General features: G+C 46.1%; 1 protein-coding gene across 3 annotated transcripts in view; it reads right to left on the bottom strand.

The window, feature by feature from the left end:
* Positions 1 to 6,770: 6,770 nt before the first annotated feature.
* Positions 6,771 to 23,481, bottom strand: part of dicer1 (dicer 1, ribonuclease type III) — a 28,230-nt gene continuing 11,519 nt past the window's right edge. For 2 of the 3 annotated variants that reach the window (XM_012836800.3, XM_031579772.2), the window contains 16 exons: positions 23,329 to 23,404; positions 22,741 to 22,880; positions 22,230 to 22,409; positions 21,914 to 22,127; positions 20,567 to 20,720; positions 20,259 to 20,441; positions 20,028 to 20,133; positions 19,337 to 19,512; positions 18,023 to 18,887; positions 17,703 to 17,852; positions 15,541 to 16,441; positions 13,350 to 13,618; positions 12,302 to 12,464; positions 12,028 to 12,103; positions 11,361 to 11,511; positions 6,771 to 8,141 (listed from right to left, as the gene is read on the bottom strand). In XM_012836800.3, coding sequence (XP_012692254.2) covers positions 8,025 to 8,141; positions 11,361 to 11,511; positions 12,028 to 12,103; positions 12,302 to 12,464; positions 13,350 to 13,618; positions 15,541 to 16,441; positions 17,703 to 17,852; positions 18,023 to 18,887; positions 19,337 to 19,512; positions 20,028 to 20,133; positions 20,259 to 20,441; positions 20,567 to 20,720; positions 21,914 to 22,127; positions 22,230 to 22,409; positions 22,741 to 22,880; positions 23,329 to 23,404 — 3,921 coding nt within the window. In that variant the 3' untranslated portion in view covers positions 6,771 to 8,024. Of the gene's footprint in view, positions 8,142 to 10,210; positions 11,512 to 12,027; positions 12,104 to 12,301; positions 12,465 to 13,349; positions 13,619 to 15,540; positions 16,442 to 17,702; positions 17,853 to 18,022; positions 18,888 to 19,336; positions 19,513 to 20,027; positions 20,134 to 20,258; positions 20,442 to 20,566; positions 20,721 to 21,913; positions 22,128 to 22,229; positions 22,410 to 22,740; positions 22,881 to 23,328; positions 23,405 to 23,481 lie in introns of those variants that run through there. The other variant, XM_031579773.2, reaches the window with a different exon arrangement.

Here is a 23,481-nt window from a genome sequence, read left to right on the forward strand (position 1 = left end):
CTTCAAAATTACAAGAAGTGAGGGGCCGGAAAGGAACGTTATAGTAATCCTTTCAAAAACATTTTAAGGTATAATGTTGACGGCAGAAATGACTATTGCGTGCAGACTGATTCTGCTGTGATTTCCCATTCTTGTTATATTGCTGCACCATTGATCAGATTAAGGAATAAATCAAAGTTTCAGTGTTCATGATCATCTACCCATCATGCCAGAAAAAGTAAAGGAAAAAAAGAGAAAAATACAGGCCTTATGCGACTGCAGGCATAGCAAATCAATCCAATATTTGGGTTCTGCCACGGCAACGTGAGACTGCTTCAGCACAGTAAGGAAAATGTTCCCTAATAACACTGTAATTTTATACATTGGCTTATTTTTCTTTTCCTAAATAATGCGTGTGTTAAGTTCCCTTAGCAAACGGGGGAGTGAGGCTTTTGAGTGTGTGTCTGGGCCCGTACTGAAAATAGACATTCCAAATCTATCCCAGGTTGCCTCTTATGCCAAAAAGTACGACTTTAAAAAGAAAAATACATAGACGAAAGGGTTGAATATCAGATTATCATCAAGTAGCCCAAGATCCCCCTGTATTTTGTAGCAGATTTTGGTATTAAATCTCGGCTTCAAAGTAGCTAATTACACTAAGCCCTGATTTCATGGTCACAGCTGTATTGTATTACCAATCATAGCAACTATTCATAGACAGCTACGGGGGCGGCAAGGGGCCTTTCTGCTTTGAGCAAAGGGAGAGTACGTTGTGGCTTATCTTTGCGATATCCATGTCACTGAAATCTCGCACAGTTGCAACGTGCTCCACCGCGGAGGACTCCGAGGACGGCTGATTGTCAGCAGCGGCCCAGCGAGATGATGACGAAATTATGAAAGCTTCTCAGGTTTTGCATTTTCGGAGCATTTCTATTTGACTCAGATGGAGAACATAACCACTCGCTGCGGAACGAATAAAGGGGCAATTACGTTTACATATCTCTGCGAGTCAAACTTGAGTGACTTTCCAGCGGGCGAAACCTAAGCAGCTTTCCTAGTACCACTTAAGTGTCATCAGCCATGCAGTGCCATTGTCAGTATCGGGGTACTTCAGAATTTGTGGTGCAAACTTGATACCCCTGTACAAAATGTGAAGTGATCAATCCCTAATTCAAATAGACACCTTAATTGCAGCAGTTTAATACTTACAGCACACAACAATTATTTGATTCCATCCCTCCCCTAATAATGCATGCCTGATGGATGGAATTCTGTCTTTTAAAAAAATTCTCAGTGAAGCGTAATCAAGCTTTTTTTTTTGCCTTGAGTTACTCCTAACTTTGAAACACAACAACAAAAGTATGGCATTTACTCAGCTTTGAAATGACATGGTCAAAAAACAAGAAATTAGAGGCCTAGCTGGACCAAATATGCTGTCTTTGCTGTCCCCCCCCCCACACACACACACACTCACGCACACATAGACAGAGGCACACACTCACTCACTCACCCACCCACCCACACACACACACACACACACACACACACACACACACACACACACACACATACAGGATGAACATGGCTTGTGACAGGGGGTTGTCATTTGTAGTTGATTTGTGAAGTATATGGCGCCTGTTTGTATTTCCCCTGCTCTAAGATGACAAGGTGCTGTTCCCGGGCCGACGCTGGCAGGTTTGAGTACAGTTCACATCGCCGAGCAGTTGCTCTTTCGGACAGGAAGGATCACAGAGTCTTACGTTAAACAAAAACAAATCTTCTCTTCCAGCTTCTTCCCACCTCCACACATCTGGTCCGAATCACCCCGATGAGCAGAGCCTCCTATGGGCTGATAGCCGCGCACACTGCACCAAATACCTAGTTGCCTGTTTTCATTTAAACAATAACCAAAGTAAGCCTCCGGTCCACCTCTGCGCATTACCTTACACAAACATAATCATTAAGCCTGGAACAGTGGGGTCACTCGCTAGATAGTGGGGGATTTACGGGCAATCTGCTAGTATTTTCCTCTACAGAGAGGAGACAGGAGGAGAGCAAGAGAGAGAGAGAGAGAGAGAGAAATAAAGAGAAAGAGAAAAGGAGGGAAACAATGACAGAAAAAGAGGAAGAGAAAAAGACAGAAGAGAGAGAAAGCAAGAAAGATTGAAAGAAAGCTAGAAAGACAGAAAGGAAAAAAGGAAGAAAGGATTAGTAATTGAGGAAGACAGAGGGAAGAAAGTGAGTGAAAGAGAGAGAGAGAGAGCGAGAAGGAGAAAGAAAAGTAGAGATCCAGGTCAAGCATGTGTGAAGGGCTAAAGGTGTGATCTGCCTGGGTGGACCTGTCCATCTCCCACGCTGGCCTCCCTGGATCCTCTCACACACATACACACACTAACACCCATCCGGCGTGTGAACACTGGGCAGGGGCACTTCTACTAGGGGGGTTGTTTTGGGGGAGGTTCGGGGACAAGTCCGGGCAGGCAGGACTGTTTAGTATCAACGCTCAACAAATGCATAGTTTCTGGTTATGCTCTGAGGGTTCAACATCCAAGGGTAATTGCCTTCAGATGAAAGGGAACATATATGCTATTGCTATTGACCACAAACCTGATGTTCGGCATTAGCAGCTGAGACACTCTGGTGAATGCAAAGTGACATGGAAGGCCAGGCGAATCTCACAGGCCACAGACAGAACAATGGACACTTAAGCACTGATGAGCACAAGGACTTAAGAGAGAACTATCCCTCATAGAGATTACAGAGGTTTGCCAACACACACAGGAATGCTGGCCAACGCTAAATTATAAACGGCAAAGCAAAATAGGCTCTTCATCAATGATTTCATTCGGGTCCTAGGAAAATAGCTGTGAAGGAGATAAACACGGACTTATCACACCACACACACACACACATAGATAAAAAGGAAGAAAAAAAAACACTGAGATAATGACAAAAAAAAAAATCAAAGAAATATCCCCATCATCCAACCCAATTTCCCTGTTTTTACAAATTCATTGAAGCGCTCCATTTCCACGCGACACGCATCAGTGTTACGCGGTCGGCATGATTGATTCGTACACGGATGACATTTCTCATTTTGGAGGCAAATGAGGAGGACGTGGCCGCGGGTCCTCTGTACCCTCATTACTCCCATCGGCAAACAGTGGGGGCAATTTACCGGCGCGGTCCTGCCGCTCCGGCGCTGTTATTACGGCTGCAAATCAAGGTGCGGGGGCCAAATGATTTTTAATTATTTCCACGTCCAACTCGAGTAGGGTCAGCACGCTGCGCTCATGGCCCCCCTGCCCAGACCTCATTTCAATATTTCTGCGACGTGGTTTGGGCCTCATAAGCAGATAGAGCGAGGCGGTTATCAGCGGCGACGAGTTTAGAAGACGAGGGAGGGGAAAAACTCGCAGGCGAAACAGCTGGTGGTGATAACCAATCACGCACCAGAGAAACCTCTACTTATGCACGGGGAGGGGGGGGGGGAAGAGAACAAATTATTGATTAGGTAAAACAAGTGTATGCAAGTAAATATGTTTATTCGGTGATGATACAGAAAGCAGAACACCAGAGTGTCATGGCAACAACAACCAATACTCCTTCAAGTGTTCTACCATTGGCACTACTCCTCCAGTTATGAATAGCACTACTGCAACAAAAAAAAAACAATCAATGTCACATAAATCCACTTTAAGAAAATTGCTAGGGTGCAAACACACACATTCTCATGATTAAATAAAGCACACACATTCACATTCACACACACACACACAAACACACACACACACACACACACAGAGGACTGTGTCTGTGTCTGTATTGTGTCTCAAACAGAAACCTGCCACAGTTCAGGGCTCAGACGTATGAGGCTAATTAGCCACACTCTCTGAGGCACCCCTATCTGTGGCTTTCTCTTTAATCACTGGAATCAACAGCCAGCCAAACCCAGTGAGGAGAAGCTGACCCTTAGCCAGGCTTCCCTTGCAAATGTGCCCATGCATAATGTGATGGGGACATTTCCATAAACCAATCCATCCACAGGCCCAAGACAAAGGCCTGCTAGCGCATTAGCCGGCTAACAACTGACTTCCTTAACAGAACAGCTTTAAGAGATAGTAGGATTAAGCGCTAAGTGTTTATTCTGATGGTCAAATCCATTCACACACTGGGCCGGCCGTGACCAGCTCACAATGGGCGCGCCTTTCACATGCAACGCACAGATAAAGATTACAAAGAGGGGGTGTTAGCGCAACAACTTAAGTGTTGATTTGACTAAATGAATCCTTCCCCACACACATGAAAATGAGTCTGAGGTTCTGATTTCCGTCACAGCTGCAGACACTGTTTTAGTCTGTATAGGCTTAAGACGCATCATTTGTGAAGTCGCTAGTACTGGGCAAGCCCAGCTTATTTAGGAGGGGCAGTAATAAAATACAGGTCTCTCACTCTTTTTACTGAGGCATTACCTTATCCTACAGGATATATTACTGGACTGCTGGAAGGTTTTGAATTTTTCTCATAAGAGAAAATCGCCGGATTCAGACCAGGCGTCATTAGTCATAATCAACTCTTGACTTTCCAAATCAAATATGCGTACGTCTCTGCGGAGTTTGCTTTTGTAAATCACAGTTACTAAATTAATAACGGGGGAAAAATACGTGCTGAACTGGGTAGCAAAGATAGCAGAGATGATTGCCGATTTACACACACAAACACACACACACACACACACACACACACACAGACAGAGCACACACACACACACACACACACACACACACAGAGCAGGGGCCCAATCCGCTTGCTATCTCTCTTTATGGAGGGGTTCTTGTTCTGACTACCCTCTGGTAAGGGTGAGCGAAGCTGGATCCAATTAGGCGTGAGGAAGCACAGACCCGCTCACGAGCTGAAAGAACATCAGTAAGCTCAAACATTAATAACCCACTGCTGGACTGCGCAGTGTAATTGTCTGACTGCAACGCACTGTAATCCTACAGAAGAAGAAAAAAAACTGTGCTGAGGGAAAAGTAAACAAAGATGTGTGTGTGTGTGAGTGTGTGCATGTGGAGAGGGAGTTGATGTATGTGTGTGTGTGTGTGTGTGTAGGTAGAGGGAGTAGGTACGTGTGCATGTGCAGAGTGAGCGGATATATGTTTGTGTGTGTGTGTGTGTGTGTATATATATGTGTGTGTGTGTGTGTCCAAGAAGGTCGGTGCCTAGGATGCCCGCTATGCTCAATTTCGATTGTCACCTCGCCCCCCCTCGGCCGGCACGAGAGAGAAGCAAGACGCCGGGGGCAAAAGGGCAAGTTGTGTAAGTGCGTGTGCGCTGAGTGACAGACAGTTTAGCGCAGGCTGGGGACTCGCGCTCGCAGGGGTCAGCTGGAGTTTTGGCAAACGAGCGGGGCGGCCGGGAAACAATGAGAGCCCTCTGCATATTTATTCGTCATCTCTTTGTTTTTATAGAGTGGAGAATAAACGGCTCGGATAACGCAGCGCGAGCCTGCACATTGTCAACACAGGTAATAAGTCACTATTGCTCTGGCATTCCCACACTCTGCCTATTCAACAAATCAACCAGGACTGATCTGGGAGCAGGAGCCCTGGACGCCATTTGCATGCCATAAATGCTTCTTAAAAAAAATATAAATATTTTTTTGATTTTTTTTAAAAGGTGCACATATTCTTTTCAAAGACTTTTTTATTAAGACTCCTTTTTTCCCTGCCGTTATCCGCTAAATGAACTAAAAGTCTTGCTGAATCTTTTCTTGAAGCCCAGATCTGCTGACACTGTCTAACTCGCTCTCCCCACCCAACCACCCACCTACCAGGCACTTCATCAGAGGAGAGGGGGTAATAACTCAAAATGAGATTTGCTTTTCCTTGCTTTCATCCGTCAAGAGAGGCTGCCTTCCCGACAACCTCGCCCTTCGCCGCCTCCCTCACAGAGATCCCACTGGCGGAGCGACTCTCGTTCAATAACATGTTTAACTTATACGCCGATACGCTTCAGAGACAAATACTTCTTATCTAATTCATATGGATGTGGGAAACGACTCTCCAAAGCTGCACATTTAAAACAGTTTTGATTGAACTGGGCCAACTCAACATTACAATTAATTCAGCAAAAAAAAAAAAGTTGATCATAGGCGTTGAGAGAATGCTTGCACAGCTGAGAGTGTGAGGTCACTTCTCACCTCGCAAGCAGAGGCCAGGCTTTTTTACTTTCCCCTCTTGGCACCCGCCCCCCCCCACACACACACACACAAACGTGCGAATGCAGAAAACGAGCCCACCAAACTGTAAAACCTACCCGCAGAGAGCGAAGAGGCAAGTTCACTTATTAAGTTCATGCCTACTTGGTTTCTAACTTGAGCCTTTGTGTGCGGGTGATTAAAACACGGAGAGGTTGGACTTCCAGAGCACACTAAAACACCACTCACCAGTGAACTCCTGGCACGCCTGCCTGCCTGCCCGCGCGCTGCGGCCTGGGAGCGAGGATGAGGTAACCGACACCTCCACTTCCAAAGCATACCCATCTCTTTTATGTTGGCATTAACTGACGTTATATAGAGTGCCAAATACGACTTTACACCACCACGATTAAGTACATAAAATGCAAATATATTGAGTAGAAGAGGATGAAACTTTCTCTCAAAGTTGAAATCTCAACAGTTCTTAGGAGACACACACACCCCACACACACACACACACACACACACACACACACACACACACACACAATGCAGCATGCAACAACAAAAAAATCACACAAGTCAAGGCAAATTTGAACGACCATACCATAACTTTATTGTAGATATACTCAGCTACAATTATTTCAAAAAAAGGGGGGAAAAAATATTAAAGGTATTTGTGACCCATAAGGTGCAGCACATTTACAGTATGCATGAGAGGTCTTTCCTGTCCCTTAAAACAACATCGGGCTGCAGATGGGATGGGAATGGCGGGCATTTATCCCTCCTCCCGGTAAAAACGACTCAACGCTCTCCGCTTCATTCCGCTGGTGATTCGCCCGTTGGCCTTGGCCGCAGCCCACATTCACACAAATGCACTCCGCAAGAGTCCATGTCACATTCCACTTCCAAATTCACTTGAGTTCTCTTTTGCTGCTGATATGAGAGCATTTTTCCATAATGCTCTTTTTTTTTATCTTTAAATAGATATTTTTATACTTGAAGGCCTGCAGTTTAGGTTTTTTTTCTCCCCTCGAAAAACAATTCATACACAAGCCCTTTGTAAATGCTGGGGCTGTAGTTGGTTGAATTAGACCTCTACACTACATTTGGAAAAATGACTGGAGGATGGTTGGGGTAGGCTGGTGTGTGTGTGTGTGTGTGTGTGTGTGTGTGGGGGGGGGGTCTTCAACTGACATGCACTACATAACATCTGGTACTACCTTGTCAAATATAATCTGGGGGCGGGGTCATCACTGACTAAACAGTTCAAGTCATGCCTGACACAGGACTTGGTAGTTTTGTGGGTTTATATTACAATTTAATATTCAAGGTATTACATTAAGGCTGGACATAATGTATACACAAGACATACATTGAGCCCCAGATTGTAAAGATTCCCTACATCATTTCTACAGTGTATTTTATCAGAGGACCTGCAGGCACGTTGTATCTTTCTGATCGCATTTTCTTAAATACAGTTGGAAAATACCAGCAATTGAAACAGCAGCAAGGCCAAAACCACAAGTTATTTCTTTAAACGTAACGGCATCATATATATATACACTTTTTTTTCTTTCTGACATGAGGTAAAGTATGGCGCCCAAGTGCAATGCTCATTTGTGCTACATGTACAAAAAAAGCAAAATTAAAACAAAAACAAACAAAAGACAAAACAAAAAGACAACTCTCCGCCAGTGAGCAAACCCAGTCGGCAGCATGTGATGGAGGACTACCTTTTCAACATTTCCAAAGAGGAATAACAACACTTTGCTCGAGTTTTTTTTTTGTCGAACACGCAGATCGTAGGCAACTCATGTCGTGTTGGACCTAAAGAAGAGCGAGGTCAACTCTGGGCCCGGACAAGCACAGGGCCATGCCAGACCAGAGCCTCATCCACACCAGAGTCGCTTGCTGTGCGGGAATCTAGCTTGCAAGATTTCATCAGGTGATACAGTCCTTTCTGTGAGAAGAAATGATTGTGTGGGTGTGGCACCATATCAGAGATTTCACATTCTTTAATTAGCTGTTACTGTATCATTGATGATGATGATAATAATAATAATAATAATAATAATAATAATAATAATAATAATAATAATAATAATAGGATTTTTAAATGTGTGCCATACTCAACAGTAAAAAAACAAAACTAAAACAAAAAAAACCAGGTGAAATCTAAGTAGAATGGTGTGATCAGGGGTTAAGCGTCGGAGAGTATTAGGGGTACATCGCTCAGCTTCTCCATCTTCACACTACAGCTCAGTGACTAACCACAGTCTTTTACTGAGTCCATGAAAAAACAAACAAGCTAATCGACAAAATAAGGTTTAGAGTCGTAACTGACAAAACTGTAACGGTCACTCAACTCTTGCCTGAGAAAAGAAACAGGATTGCACTCGCTGGGTGGGCAAAAACAAAAAATGTCAATGTCTAATTTAGATCTTGGTGGGGGGAAAAAAAAGCTTGAAAAGATGCACTTATGTGACAAATTTCATAAAACGTTTAATTATTTTGTACAAAAACATTGTGGTCAACACTAAGGGCATGTGGGAGGTTAGATCCCTCATCTTGCCCATTTGCCTCTGAGGGGCCAGTGGGCATCTTCAACGACAACTATATGGCACCGAAAGCAGGTGATGGCAGCAGATACAGGTAGGATTGCTGGAAGAGAAGTGTTCGATCGGTAGCACAGTGACTGAAGGCACCACTGAGGTTCATACTCTCCGTTATAAATAGACAAGATTGAAGAGAGTTTGAGGGAATGTCTTGTCAGTGCAAAAAAAAAGAAAAGAAAAAAAGTTGTTTACATACCCGACACATGTGTGACACACTGCCAGTTTTCAACTAAACATCGAGAATATGGTCAAAGCGAATAATAACAGGCCGGGATGTCTTGATGCTTCTCATACTGATGAATATTCCTTAATTGAATTATCCTTACTGGATTCAAATAAGACTTTTGAGAAATGAACTGCAGTATTCTGAGGTAGCAGCACATGCGGTAATGTGCCTTTGCAATTCCACTTGCCCCTGTTTTCTCAATGGCCCATTCCTGAATTAACCTACAACTTCATTGTTCCGACTGGACTACAGCATTTAAAAACCGGAATTCGAATCTCACTACCCCATTCATTCATAATTATATATTCATTTTCTTTCCCGAAGGGGCTTAGTCGTTTGGCAACCCCTAAGAGAATCACAGATCTAGATAAACTGGTACAGCTTAGAGGAGAAGGGTGATGAGAACAGCTTCAAGTGAGTGAGGCTAGAATTAGCGAGGTAAATCAAAGACAGTTGAGTGCAACCTGTTAAATCACCCCCACAAGTGTCAAGTGACTTCTCGTCAGCTCCACAGTTCTGGTCGTCCCATTAGCCAAATAAGCCCAGGACGAGCACCTTAACTCGAGTCGGCAGGCTCCTGTGCACAAAACGTCTTAGCATTTCCGTGGTGTTCAAGCACTAATTCCATAATTCCAAACAAGGGGAGGTTGAGGGAAAAAAAACAAAAAAAAATACACTTAAGCAAACTTGACTGCTGACAGAACAGGACAACCAACCCAACAGATTTCAAAAGATAAAATAAAGAGGTATTATAGTTACAGTGCAAAAGATGAGAAATTCAAGCTTAATAATAAACATAGCACCAAAAAAAAAAAGAAAATGCATGCAATTAACTGAGGTATTCAAGTGAAGAATGCCTATTAACACAAATAAAAGGCTAGACAAGAGGTTGTCACTTGTTTTACCTAAATGAAAACACCACAAGAGGCTGGCTTCCACATGCCTATGTCTGAATTACTCATGTTGGATTTCACGTGAAACCTTTTAAACGTCGACTTTAGCTTTGGTAAGTGAAGTGCATGAGTTGTCTAGTAAAATATTGAATGTCCTATAGACAGCATGTAAAGGTGCTTTGTGTCTCAGAGAAGAATCGAATTCTTTTTTTTTTTTAAACTTCATTTTTTATAAAAATCTGCAGCATATTTCCCAAGTGATATGTCTCTTTTTCTGTTATTATATCAAAACTAAATAAGTCAGTCAATGGAGGCATCTAATGCTTATAATCACCAAAAACTAAATGTAAATCTTCTTGGTATCAAAAGACATTACTGAAACCAATGATGGCGACCTGTGTCGTAATAAACATCTCATATTGTTCTCTACAATTGGTAGCTCTACAGCATTTATATATTCCATCCAATTGGCTATGATAATCCATAGCAACACAAACATGCCACTTCGAGTGCTGTCCATTTAAAAACGGTTTCAATGACAGTACATTGGGAATGTTGAATTCCTATCCATAACAAAGGATATGAAGGAGAGGTTTTTTTTTTTCCTTCCTTTCTCCAAAGCAGAAAAAAAAAAAACTAAAAGCAAAAAACGAAACAGATTTGGTGTCGATCAGACAAAAATGTTCACGATTAAGCTGAAAACACAAGCGGACCCTTGTGGAAGAAGTGCAATAATGATTAAGAATGCCACCTCACCGCCCAGAGGATGGTCTGTCCGACCCCTCCTCCAGACACCCTTGTCTCATGCTATGCCACGCCATTTATAAAAAACGCTTAAAAACTGGCACTAGTGCACCGACTGAGTTAGCGTTTTTTTTTCTTCCTTTTTTTGGGATACATTTCCACAGTACATTCTATCACTACTTTAAGCATAAGCCTCTTTAACCGCTAACTTGAAGCGGAAGTTAATTTGACAAAAAAAAAAAAAAAAAAAACAACAACAATACAAAAAAACAGGAAAGCAAGACCTTTGACCTTTCTCTTCTTCTGAACACTTGCTGTGTGTTAATGCACACTTCGGATGAGAAATATACAAAACTGGGAAAGAGGAAGAGAAACGTGAGGATTGTGTTTGCGCAAAATGGGAAAACGAACAAAAAGAATTTGCCATGAAAGAAAATTTGTGAACTTTGCAAAGTCGTTCTCTTTCTGAAAAGGGGGCAAAACAAACAAAAACACAGTCGTTGTTGCCAGGATGTCTTCGCTACTTGGAGACTGGTGTCGAGAGCAGGGGTGTATGTGTGTATTTTTGTAAGCATGAGAGTGTGTGTAAATGAGACAGAGACAGTGTGTGTGTAAATGAGACAGAGACAGTGTGTGTGTGTGTGTGTGTGTGTGTGTGTGTGTGTGTGTGTGTGTGTGTGTGACGCTCAGCTGGTCTGGACCTGAGGTTGATTGGCTTTGAGACTCCGTAGGGCGCGGCGTGCAGCGGCGGATTTGGCGATTCGGTAGCTGCGGCCCACGCCCTTGAACTTGCCCTTCCCGACCACCTCCACGGTCACCCGCACCTTCCCGTCGTAGGTGCGCTCTGCCGGGCTGCAAACAGATGCACAAACACACAATAAACATTTCAACTTCATAGTTAATAATGCTAAGAGGAAATTGTGTGTTTTTTGTTGTTGTACTGGTGTTTGCATGGACCTGATACCTTCTCTGTACTACAGCCCTGTAGATAAGGTTAGTAAGAGCTTGCTATAGTATTTATGTTTTGTACTTGTGAGGACTTGTGAGTAGGATGTGTACTTGTACTTAAGTTCTGCCTAATTAGCAGCACTGTAGTTTTCTTTTGTAATTACATACATAACTACAGAACTGTGTCTTGGGCCACCTCAAGCTGTACCACCATACCGCCCAAAGAAAAGCAATCATGGAATGAAACCACAGTAAGTAAACTGCATTACACCTTAAAAAAAACAGACATTAGTACGGCCTGTTTCACTACATACCTCTGAGAGCGCGGGTGTTTGGAAAGGTGAAATCTGTGTGTGTGTGTGTGTGTATATGATGAGCATCATTGGCCTGTCATGGCTACATTCGAGAGGCGATTCCCACCTGAACTTGGCCGTCTCCGGCTCCATTTCCAGCAACTCGCGCACCGGAGAACGAGGAACGTTGGCAGAGAATTTTTCTAGAGTGGAAACAAATAAAATAAAAATGTCAGCACCTACCCAAACACACACACACACACACACACACAAGCCAACGATTTCAATAAATGAGGACATTTGACCATGGCTGCATATGATGGCCCTCGCTGTGTGAAATCAAATCCATCAGAGTGGAAAACGAAGCCAAGAGGTGCCGCTGCCTCCACTGCACGTCTTACCTATAAGTGGCCGCATCATTGGATAATACACCCGCCAAACGGTCTCCAGGGACATCCTGCTATCCATGTAAATTGCACCGGCGAGTGACTCAAAGATGTCCCCCATGGCCTTGGGGACTTCGATGTCCTCCTCCTTCTCCTCGTCTTCCTCTGAGCGGCGAAGCTGAGGGGGACACAGCAGGAGTCCATCAGTGTTTATTTCGTCAGCGAGAGGCGAGGGGCTACTCACGGGACGTAAACAAACAGTTTCACGCTTGCCATTCCTCAGAAGAGATGGGTGCAAAACTGCATGCATCCAATGACGAGTATTAAGAGCGACGACAGGACATCATGACAAATTGCAAACAAAATAATGGTAATAAAAATAAATGTTTTTCTAGGTAAACAAGACACTGGCCTAGTATTGCTATGTCTTATTCTTTATACCATGTCTGAACAAGTTTGCAGCGATGCAATCATCTAGTTTTACAATGACGAACTGTGTGTGTGTGTGTGTGTGTGTGTGTGTGTGTGTGTAAATGAATTTGTCTTTCCGCTTACTGTATCCAGTGTTGTCCCTCAGGCCTAAAAAGCTTTCCAGTCAAACAAGGGCAGATTCAGTGCCAAGATAACCATTTCAAAACAAATCAAATCCAACTGCATCACCGAAAAAAGAAAAATAAATAAAGAAATACATTCATAGAATTCACATAATGATGGCCTAAGACCGGGACTAGAGTTCCGAATGCAAATAAGTGGCATGACTGAGCAGAGCAAAGCAAAACAACAGGTCACATGATCTGCGGGTCTGATTACTTTACCAGAGGGCATGGAATGAGAGAGAGAGAGATACGGAGAGAGTGAGTGAGAGGGACAGAGAGAGATGCTGACAGAGAGAAAGTGAGTGAGTGAAAGAGAGAGATACTGAAAGAAGAGACACACACACACACACACACCATTAGCATACACACACAATCATTAGCATTCATACACACAGAAAGTGAGAGATACACAGAGAGAAGAGAGAGAGAGAGAGAGAAAGAAAGAAAGAAAGAGAGAGAGGTCTCACCTCAGAGTCCATGCCTTGCATCTCGTCCTTCTCCAGCTGAAATTGCACAAAGTCGTCGATGACGTGGAAGAGCTCGGGCGAGACGGCCTTGAAGTACTTGTGGTAGTCGTACTTGACGGCCAGGGAGGCGAAGATGGTGTTGTTGACCAGGGCCGAGCGCAGGTCGGTCAGCACGCCGGGAGAGTGCTGCCGCGGGTCTTCATAAAGGTGCTTCGTTATGAGGTAGTCTAAAATTGCATCACCGAGGAACTCCAATCGCTGGTAACAATCTGAAGACAGGGCAGGAGAGAGAGACAGCAGAGCAGCACAGAGACTTAAGATTATAAGATGATCTGTGTGTGATCGGACAACACTAATATACAGAGAGCGTATGCTTTACTGGTGTCTATGCGGTAGAGACATTAGGATAGGAGATCTGTATGTCACTGGAAACACTGCATTGGGTCTTTTACTACAGAGATGCATGACAGTGATGGATCTGATGGCATCTGAGGTGTGTAGCTGGGATGGTGCGGTGTTGATAGGAGGCGTGTGTGTAACTGAAAATGAGTGTATCGTCCTCTAAGCCCGTGATAGTGTTGCAGTAGTAGGAGGTGTCTACAGTCCTGCATGGGCCTACATCATAGCTGTAGTACTATACATCATGTACAGCTTTGTGATTGTAGTATAGAAGACAAATGTCATGATGGGAGGTGTGTGTACGTCTGCTAGTGTTGCACTGCTGTGTAGTGTATGTAACCATGGTGCCAGAATGAGTTTCAAAGTGGGGTTTGTAGGGGGGGTCTCGGGGTATCCTCCCCCCATGGAAAATGTTCTTAATTCTGGCAGCTAAACGCACCATTTTTCCAGCAGTTTTAGACAGAAATGGAAAGTCTGAATGTAGTGGCATTACCAGGATATCACATGTGTGTTACTATGCAACTTCTAATGTCATGCAAATTAAATGCTAATTTAATCAAAACCGTCTACTAGGTTGGCCTACTTAACCTGTTTTCAGGTTGCTAGCAGGCTATTTACCGTCACATTATATCAGATAAACCCAGACAAAACCATGGCACATGATGTTTCGGAGAGATTACGCATGCCTTGTAGTAATAAAACGGAACTTCACGCCCAGTTGAACGGGACTAAACACAGTTGTTTGCAACACTGGCATGCGACCACCAACAGCGCTACACTGAATCAGAGATTAATTACATTGATAATTGATCTGATTTAATATGATAAAAACCACTGGCCCTTCAGAAATATACCATCTGTGTCAGTCATCAGATACCAAACCAGCAGTTACGTTTTCAGCACAGATTGGAGCCTCCTCCCTGGGCTACCACACAGAGGCTTCAAAGCACCAGGGAGACGGTAGGCTTTTCTGCGTGTACTACTTCAGATGGACTTAGTGTCTTAGTATAATGTACGCTAATTTGTAGGTCATTTCAGAATAACATGATAATGTTGAAGGCGGCAAATTAAATAGGAGTGTTTTCCAATGCTCAGTTCCCCCTGATCTGAACTTCAGACAAAATGCGAATAATGCCTCGACATCATAGTTACGCTGGAAAATCCATACAGATGCACCATTTTTAGCAAGCACCCATTTTACCCTACCATTACTTACAACTGAAAATAACCTGTGTACCTGAAAGTACTTGTGATAGTGTTGTAATTGTCGGAGGTGTTTATGGCATGTGTACCTGTGATAGTGTTAAAATTGTCTGAGGTGTTAATGGCATGTGTACCTGCTATAGTGTTGTAATGGTCCGAGGTGTTTATAGCATGTGTACCTGCTATAGTGTTGTAATGGTCCGAGGTGTTTATAGCATGTGTACCTGCTATAGTGTTGTAATGGTCCGAGGTGTTTATAGCATGTGTACCTGCTATAGTGTTGTAATGGTCCGAGGTGTTTATAGCATGTGTACCTGTGATGGTGTTGTAATGGTAGGGGGTGTTTATGGCATGTGTACCTGTGATAGTGTTGTAAAGGTTGGAGGTGTTTATAGCATATGTACCTGTGATAGTGTTGTAATAGTCGGAGGTGTTTACGGCATGTGTACCTGACCTGTGATAGTGTTGTAATGGTAGGGGGTGTTTATGGCATGTGTACCTGTGATGGTGTTGTAAAGGTTGGAGGTGTTTATAGCATATGTACCTGTGATAGTGTTGTAATAGTCAGAGGTGTTTACGGCATGTGTACCTGTGATAGTGTTGTAATGGTAGGAGGCATGGGTGAAGGCCTGCAGCAGGTAGGCCTTGTTCTGAAACGTGTAGTTGATCTTGGCCTCAAAGTTCTCAAAGCCGGAGATGAGGTGCAGGAGCGTGCACTCCGCGTTGGGGTGATCGAACATGCAGCGCGGCGGGATCTGCAGCCAGCCGTACTGCGGCTCCCCGTCCTCGTCGCTGTAGCGAACCAGGGCGCCGCGCTCGGCCTTGGCGTCGGGCAGCACCTTGAGTCCGAGCGAGCAGAGGAACATCTGGGCGGCGCGCTCGCCGCAGCTGGTGAGGTAGCAGCCCAGCAGCGCCTCCACGCAGTCGGCGATGCTCTTGTCCGCGATGCACTGCTCCGTGTGCAGGTCGTACGAGATGGACTGCTTGCCCAGCTCCCCGCCGCAGCTCTCCTCCGACGGGTTCCAGAAGCCCACCACAAAGTCGTCCTCCTCGCCCGCCTTGCTGGGGTCCAGATAGCACATGGCGTCCCAGGAGCTGTAGTCAAACTCCTCCATGCCCCCGCTACCGATGCTGCCATCAGCCGCTGCGTGCGCGCTGTGTGCGCTGGTCAGGAGGGGGGACTTGCGGGGGGGCTTCCACTGGGGGCAGGAGTCCGCCGGGGGGAAGTTGGCAAGTGAGATCTTGCCGAAAGCGCCGGAGCCCATGAGCATGCTGTCGATGAAGCGGATATGCTCCTGGTCGTACTCCAGCTCATCCTCCTCCCCGCTCACGTTCCCGTCCTTCGGCTCTTTCCACTGCATATCCCCGTCTACTCCACCACCGCCCAGAGTCGGCTCCACTTCCACCTCCTCCTCATCATCATCGTCCTCATCGTCGTAGTCATCCTCGTCCTCTATGCCGCTTTGTCCATTCGCCAGGTCCTCCTTAGTCTACAACAAGAACCCATAAAAAAAAAAAAAAACACCAGAACGTTAAATCAAAAATAACTGTAAAATAACGCTAAACTATACAAAATAAATAAACTGCGTCATCTGCTTGACTTATAATGACCAATGACTCAAACAGCAGTGGTTGAGAGCCCTTCGGAAGGGGCATTTGCAGGAGATTACACTTTAAAGTGGTTTAGGGTTAAAGCCACAACGTTACTGCCGTACGGAGGAGTGTGTTTGTGCACAGGCCCTGGCCCTGGCAGCACCAGCGTTATGACTCACTGCAGCCAGGCAACCCAATAGCTGACACGCACCCTGAATATCATCTCGATGCCATTAATAGCCCATAAAGTTGACCATGTGGGAAAAACTCAAATGCATATTCATTAAAATGTTAATGGCTGTGATACCTAATATTGTAATAACACAGGAGCCTGACACTTAAAATTAGGCCGTGACTGGCGAAAGGGGCTTGAGCCGCCCGTACACACGCACTCTCACAACCACAGGGGCAGACCTCAGTAATGGAGACGGGGGGAAATCAAGCCCTAAAAAACACCCACCGAACCTGTTTGGAATTCAGCGTTCTGGATGCTGAGAATTTTCCAATCACCGACTTAACGTCTGCTTTGCGTTTTTATTGCTGCACTTTGTTATGATATACACTTCAGTAAAAACGTGGGAATTTTTCGCTGAAATGGGCTGCGCTGAACTAAATTCAAATTGGTGTGTGACGATAAAATCCATTACACTACGACTTCGTGCCAACATTTGCAAAACATAATAACATACAACTCCATCCAAAACAAGGCTGCATTTAAATTTTGGAGTCGTTTTGAAATGAGTAGGGTTTTAATCTCTAAATACAAGGTACCAGTTGTTGTTGTAGGAGATGGGCCCAAAAATCCACTTCATTCGGTTGTTACAGCTAAGACTACTCTATACTCAAATTTTATAATCCCGTGGGCCGTCTTAAAACCCCTGACAGGCTCAGGCTCTGGCCTTCTCTATAACGATAGATAAAGACCTCTTGTGTTTACACCGCGGCCCAAACTGCACCAGGCTCACTGAACTCAAGCCCTGCCCTGCTCTGCTCTGCTTTGCCAGGAAGGAAGGACCAAGCTGCCCCCTAGTGGCTCAAAATAAGAGTACATAAGAAAGGACGTTGTCAATAACAAGAGCTATACAAAGAAACGGGCTCTAGGAAAGAAAATAGCCCTTAGTAAAAATCGCCCCCTCACTGGTCCCCTTAGAGTCCTACCTCGTCCAAATCCCACTTGTCTGTGATGTTGTCCTGGTTCACCACGTAGCCCGGGGGCAGCCAGTTGACTGGAGGATCAAAGATGGACACCACCATGCGGCTGGGGAGGCCCTTCTTCTTGCCAAGCCGGTACAGGTTACAGTTGCTGACCTGAGGGAGATGGAGGATTCAGGGCTGAATATTTCAAACCTTCACAGTGTATGATGGGAAGGGTGAATGAAAGGACTACATGCCAGGTCTACCAAGTCCACATATTTATCCCTAATCCCTAATTATTAACAATAAATGTGTGAAATACATCTCCCTGATGGCCAGCTCACCTTCTTGCTTCTCATGTAGGACAGGCGTCCCTCGTGGGCATCGGGGTAAGTGCAGAACAGGTACGTGGTGATGGCGTGCTTGAGGAAGGAGTCGCCCAGCATCTCCAGCCTCTCCAGGTTAAAGCCGTCGCTGGCGTTGGAGAGCGTGAGAGCCTGCAGGATGAGCCCCGGGTTGGGACCCAGAGTTTTGGGGGACTCTACCCCCGCTGCCGCTGGGGCAGAGCTGGAGCTTGGGGCCGGAGTGACCCACGAGGGTACTTCGGTGCTGGGGGTTGGGGTTATCGCTGCGATGATGGTGGTGGTGGTCTCGGCGGCGGCCACAGCGGGACAACAGTCTGAGGTAGGTTTCTTCTTTTTCACGAGTCCATCGCAGAGGACCGGGGTCCCGTCAGGGGTACATTCATGGCTGGCCTTGGGCGGGTCCTCGCGGCTGCTCCGGGGGGGGGACTGCACAGGAACTGAGGTAGTGGTCTGCGTCGCCATTGCCGTCTCACCGTGCGGCGAGCACTGGCACAGGTCCGACACCTCGAGGGCATCGGGGCCTGGCCCGTCCGGTCCGTTGCCGTTGATGAGGTTCCTGGAGCAGACGCAATCTCGCCGCTCATCTCGCCCGCTCTGCGGTTGCTGCAACTGCGGCCCCGGCTGCGGGTCCGGCAGGGGAGCCGAGGGCGGCTCTAGCTTTTCATCTGGTGTGTTGCAGTTCTCGTGTGGAGGGGGGGCCTCCTCAGGGGAGTGGGGCTCTTCGGTGGGGTCACAGGGCGATGCCGGGGACGAGGTGTTCTTACAGTGATCGCTGTCCTCCGCACACGTTATGAAAGCCTTGCTGTCTATGGACTTCTTCCAGCCAAAATCCAGATTGGGATACCTAGACATGACAACATGGAGAGAGGGTCTCAAGAGTGCGGAGGGACTCTGGCAGACAGAGGGACAACATGGAGTAGATTTTGGATCTGCGCCGCAAGATCCTGTCATGATGCATCTCATTCTCCATTCTTTGTGTGGCATTTCAATATAAAAACATCAAGAGGGAAATGCTGTCTGCACCTAACAGCATCACTTGCTTTGGGCAAAATGAACACCTAATTAACCTTTTCTGTAGAAACATCTGAATCAATTCAAATAGCACTAAACTAAATCATACATGATTGGTACAGAAGTGTATTGAATTGTTAATGGCTAACCTGTATGATTTTTATATTGTACCTAAGATGATGCATTTAAATGTAGATGTTACAGTCTAAGAGGGCGCCACACACACACAAACACTGTACTGTAGTATAGCCTGTGGGTATTCCTGGGGTACACTGCACTGACCTGAAGTCAGGGGGTAAGTTTTGGGCCCCAACTCCGGCGTCCGTGGCAGTTTGAGATCGCAGCTCTTCGGCCGTGAGCAGGCAGTGCAGGCGGTAGAGTATGCTGGGTAGGCACACCGCCTTCCTCCACAGGGAGGCGGGGATCGGGTGGATGGCACACAGCTCAGGAACCAGGATCTGAACAGAGAGAGAGGGAGGGAGGGGGTTACTGAGGAGAACCAGGATCTGAACAGAGAGAGAGGGTGAGGGAGGGGGTTACTGAGGAGACCTAGGATCTGAACAGAGAGAGGGGGGTACTGAGGAGACCTAGGATCTGAACAGAGAGAGGGGGTTACTGAGGGGAACCAGGATCTGAACAGAGAGAGAGGGTGAGGGAGAGGGTTACTGAGGAGAACCAGGATCTGAACAGAGAGAGAGGGTGAGGGAGGGGGTTACTGAGGAGAAGTGAGAGGGATGGACGCGCAGCTGATATTCCCAATGACCCAACAACCCACCTCTCCCAGGTTCTCCCGAAATGTAAACTTACGCTAAGCCCCAGGAGGCGTGTGTGTGTGTGTGTGTGTGTGTGTGTGTGTCCATAATGAGAAACGTTAGCACAGAGAGGAATTCTGAGATACGCGGACCACCGTGTCCGGGAGTCCCGCAGCAGATTGCAGATTGGTTCCCCTGTGTGGCAGATTGTAAATCATTACCTGTTTGTTTTGTAGGCTTTCCCACTTGGCCTTCCTCTTCTCGGCACTGCTGAGGGGCAGGGCTTTCCCCTTCTGGTTCAGATGCCGCGGAGTTAACAGGTTCAGCCTGCCAGCGGAAGAGAAAGAGAAAACATACAGCCGGTCAACATTAGGCCTGGAAAGGACTTCAGCCGTGAAATGCATTCTGCTGCTCCTCCTCCTCCTCCTCCTCCTCTTCCTCTTCCACCCTACCTTGAGGATGTATGGTCCACATCCAGAAGGGGCTGGTTGAGATTGGACAGGTCCAGGTTGTACTTGGTTTTGTAGTACTCTTCGAAGGTCTCGTATTCCGGCGATGGGAACTTACTGAGCGGAGTAAGGTCTGTGTAGACGTCCGCAACATAGAAGCGGTGAGGCTGGTCAAAATTGCGATACCTGGCGGAATGAATGCATCAGACATTTTATTTGGGTGAAAGAAGTTCGTTTCTATGCGTGATCACTCCTTATGGGAGTATTGTCAACTACGCGGAACGTCGACGCAATCTCCCTTTTTTTTTTACCTTGGAATGATGACCGCGTCCTGGTAATCCTCCAGTTTGAAGGTGAACGGGATCTGCTTTGTGTACTGGGTGTTCGGGATGCCTATACGTGCTTCAGATTTCTCAATGTCTTCCATGAACATGAAGTCCAAATCCAGAGAGTTGGAATCCTCAACTAGGAAAACAAAAGGAACACAGATTTCCGACAGCTGTCAGGCAGACCACAAACCCCCCCCCCCCCCCGGAAACACCCAGGGTAGAAAGGTGCATGCGGACACACACCTGAAGTGGCCAGGCATATTCAACACATTCAACACGCACTTTTTAAGTGAACCATGGCAGAAAAAGCCGCATGTCAGCCATATTTCCACTCTGGGACCTGATCCCAATGACCTCGGCCGTTGTTTGCTCGTCCAGCAGTCACGGGAGTATAGTAACCGTGATGCCTGGTCTCCAGTCATGTGTGGTCTGCTCCAGGGACCACTAGAACAGATGTGGTCCACCGAGGTGACCTCAGTGTTGCTACTACTGACCAGCTGAATTAAACATCTCAAGAGATGGATGTAGTCTCTGCAACGTTTCAAAACATGAATAAATTCTACACAGTCAGGATAATCACAATTTAACTCATGAAAATGTAACGGTGTTGGTCAAGACTGGACACAAGCCAATAGTTTGGGCTTGTTGGAGGTGGATCCACTACTAAAAGACTCAAGTGTTTTCAGATGTAATACTCCCTCTCCTTGCCCGACGAGTCTCATACAAGGCCTGATCTGTACAAGGTGGCACATTTCTAGGCTTGGGGGGAAATGCTACACTTCAGTGAGAGTGTGGAAAAGCGGGAATACATTTGTAAATTAGCATTTCAAACAGTCAAGGGCCTCCACTTCGTCTTTAAATGTTCCAGGCAGCGCATAAGAGAAACCCAAGGTCCCTCAGTACACTTTCCATTTCCAATTTCCATTTTCCACGCAGAAAACGTATAATTTGCTCTGTATCTATGCAGTGGTGCATAAATTAACATTCGATTTTTGAGCTCATGATGGTTATTAAACCATGACACTCGCTTTACAAAATGCATTAGGGTCATGGAATATCTGCAAACAAAGCATGATGACAAAACTATCCTGAGCTACAGGATGAAGGTGGGGACGTTACTGAGGCCTTACAGCAAAGCAGATCAGGATCAAAGAGAAAATATAAAATTGCCATACATTTTTTTTACTGAAGACACTGAGTAACACAACACGACTGATCATAAATGAGACAAAATGGCGTTGTATTAAAACGGCAGTCTACTAAAATGTGCTCTGCGTCCAAATTCTGCGAGACTCAAGCGAGCGAGCGAGACGCGTTGTGCAGACTGACCGACGTTGAGCGGCAGCACGCAGTAGGCGGCGTCGGCCTCCGTGGGCTTGAACTCCAGCGCTGGCTTCTCCAGCCGCAGGATGTGGGAGAAAACGTACTGGTGCAGGCGCGTGATCAGCTCCAGCTGCGACGCCGACAGCGTGAAGCCCGACCGCTGCAGCTCGATGGAGATGGTCACCTCGCCGGAGCGCGTGTACACCGGGAAGTGGGGGATCTGTGAGCCGAGCCCGGGGCGGACAGAAGAAAGAAATTAATTTGTGTTCAAAGACATTTTAAAACAGAGAGAGAAAGACAGACAGAGAGAAAGATCCGTTACCCGGGGGATGGGTTTGGCCGTTAGGATGCCGAAGCATCGGGTGGTGTCCTCTGGGGGGTAGAGCTTCCTCCGCCTGAAGTTGAGCTCGTCAGGAAGAGGGGTGGTGAGGACCATGCCGATCACGTACAGGTAGCAGGGCTGCTCAGGGACTGGGTAACTGTCCCGAAGACACTCCGGTATCTGTCATCACACCAACCAGTCAATGTCAGTCATCTGTCATTACTCGCTCAAAACATACATCAGAGATTTCTCTCACATCACATAACAATAAGGATCTCCTCTACAGAGAAACTGGTTGTGGTTGAGGTTTTACTCATGCATGGTACATGACCAGAGAGGACAGGAGGGGCCGAGTGGATTGAAGCCGAGAGGAGCAGAGGGGAGAGGAAATAAGACAGGAGAGGAGAGGAGTGAGGGGCAGAGTGGAATGAAAGCCAAAAGAAAAGAAGAGAGAAGGGGAGAGAATAGAGGCCAAGAGGAGGAGACTGGAGATGATGAGAAGGATGCTCACGGCTTTGGGGTAGCACTGCCTCCTCTTGGTTGATCCGGGCCTGCCAGGCACACTGGTCTCCTCCTCGTCATGCAGGTCCAGCTCCTCCTCGTACTTCACCGTCTCTTTGCCCACAGGCATCAGGTGGTCATCCAGCTCCCCTGAGCACACACACACACACACACACACACACACACACACACACACACACACACACACACACGCACGCACGATAAGCATTTACAGCTAATAAGACATTTACAGTCGACACATGATTAGTTCAGTGGTTCAGTTGCAATGGAAAAGCTTGATTTTACGTATCAGTGATGACCGTTTCGGCAACACACAAAAATAAATATGCTCCTCTCTCATGCCTCTGTAGTAGAGTTTCATTAAATAAATGGCCTTCCAGGCATCACAAAGGGGGAAAAAAAGAAAAGGTTTCTGTACAGTACATGGTATTCAGAGTCAGTTTTATTTCTAAAAATAAATAAATAAATCAAACAAGAAGTAAAATCAAAGGATCCTAAACACTACTAAAGGACTCCATGTAGTTCCCCAGAACAACACCATATCAAACACTAAATCCTGTCTTTGATCAGACCTTACCGACTTTGTGCAGCTTTTCACAACATTGGAGTGCAACTGCTTTCTCAGCGAGTCTCGCACAGTACATCACAGGCCCCTAAAAAGCAATACACACACACACTCAGTATGACGCACACTCCACTTGACTGCTTCTGCTCTGAAGTAAAGAACTCC

Source organism: Clupea harengus, chromosome 14 (assembly GCF_900700415.2).
Source record: "Clupea harengus chromosome 14, Ch_v2.0.2, whole genome shotgun sequence".
Taxonomy (NCBI): Eukaryota; Metazoa; Chordata; class Actinopteri; order Clupeiformes; family Clupeidae; genus Clupea; species Clupea harengus.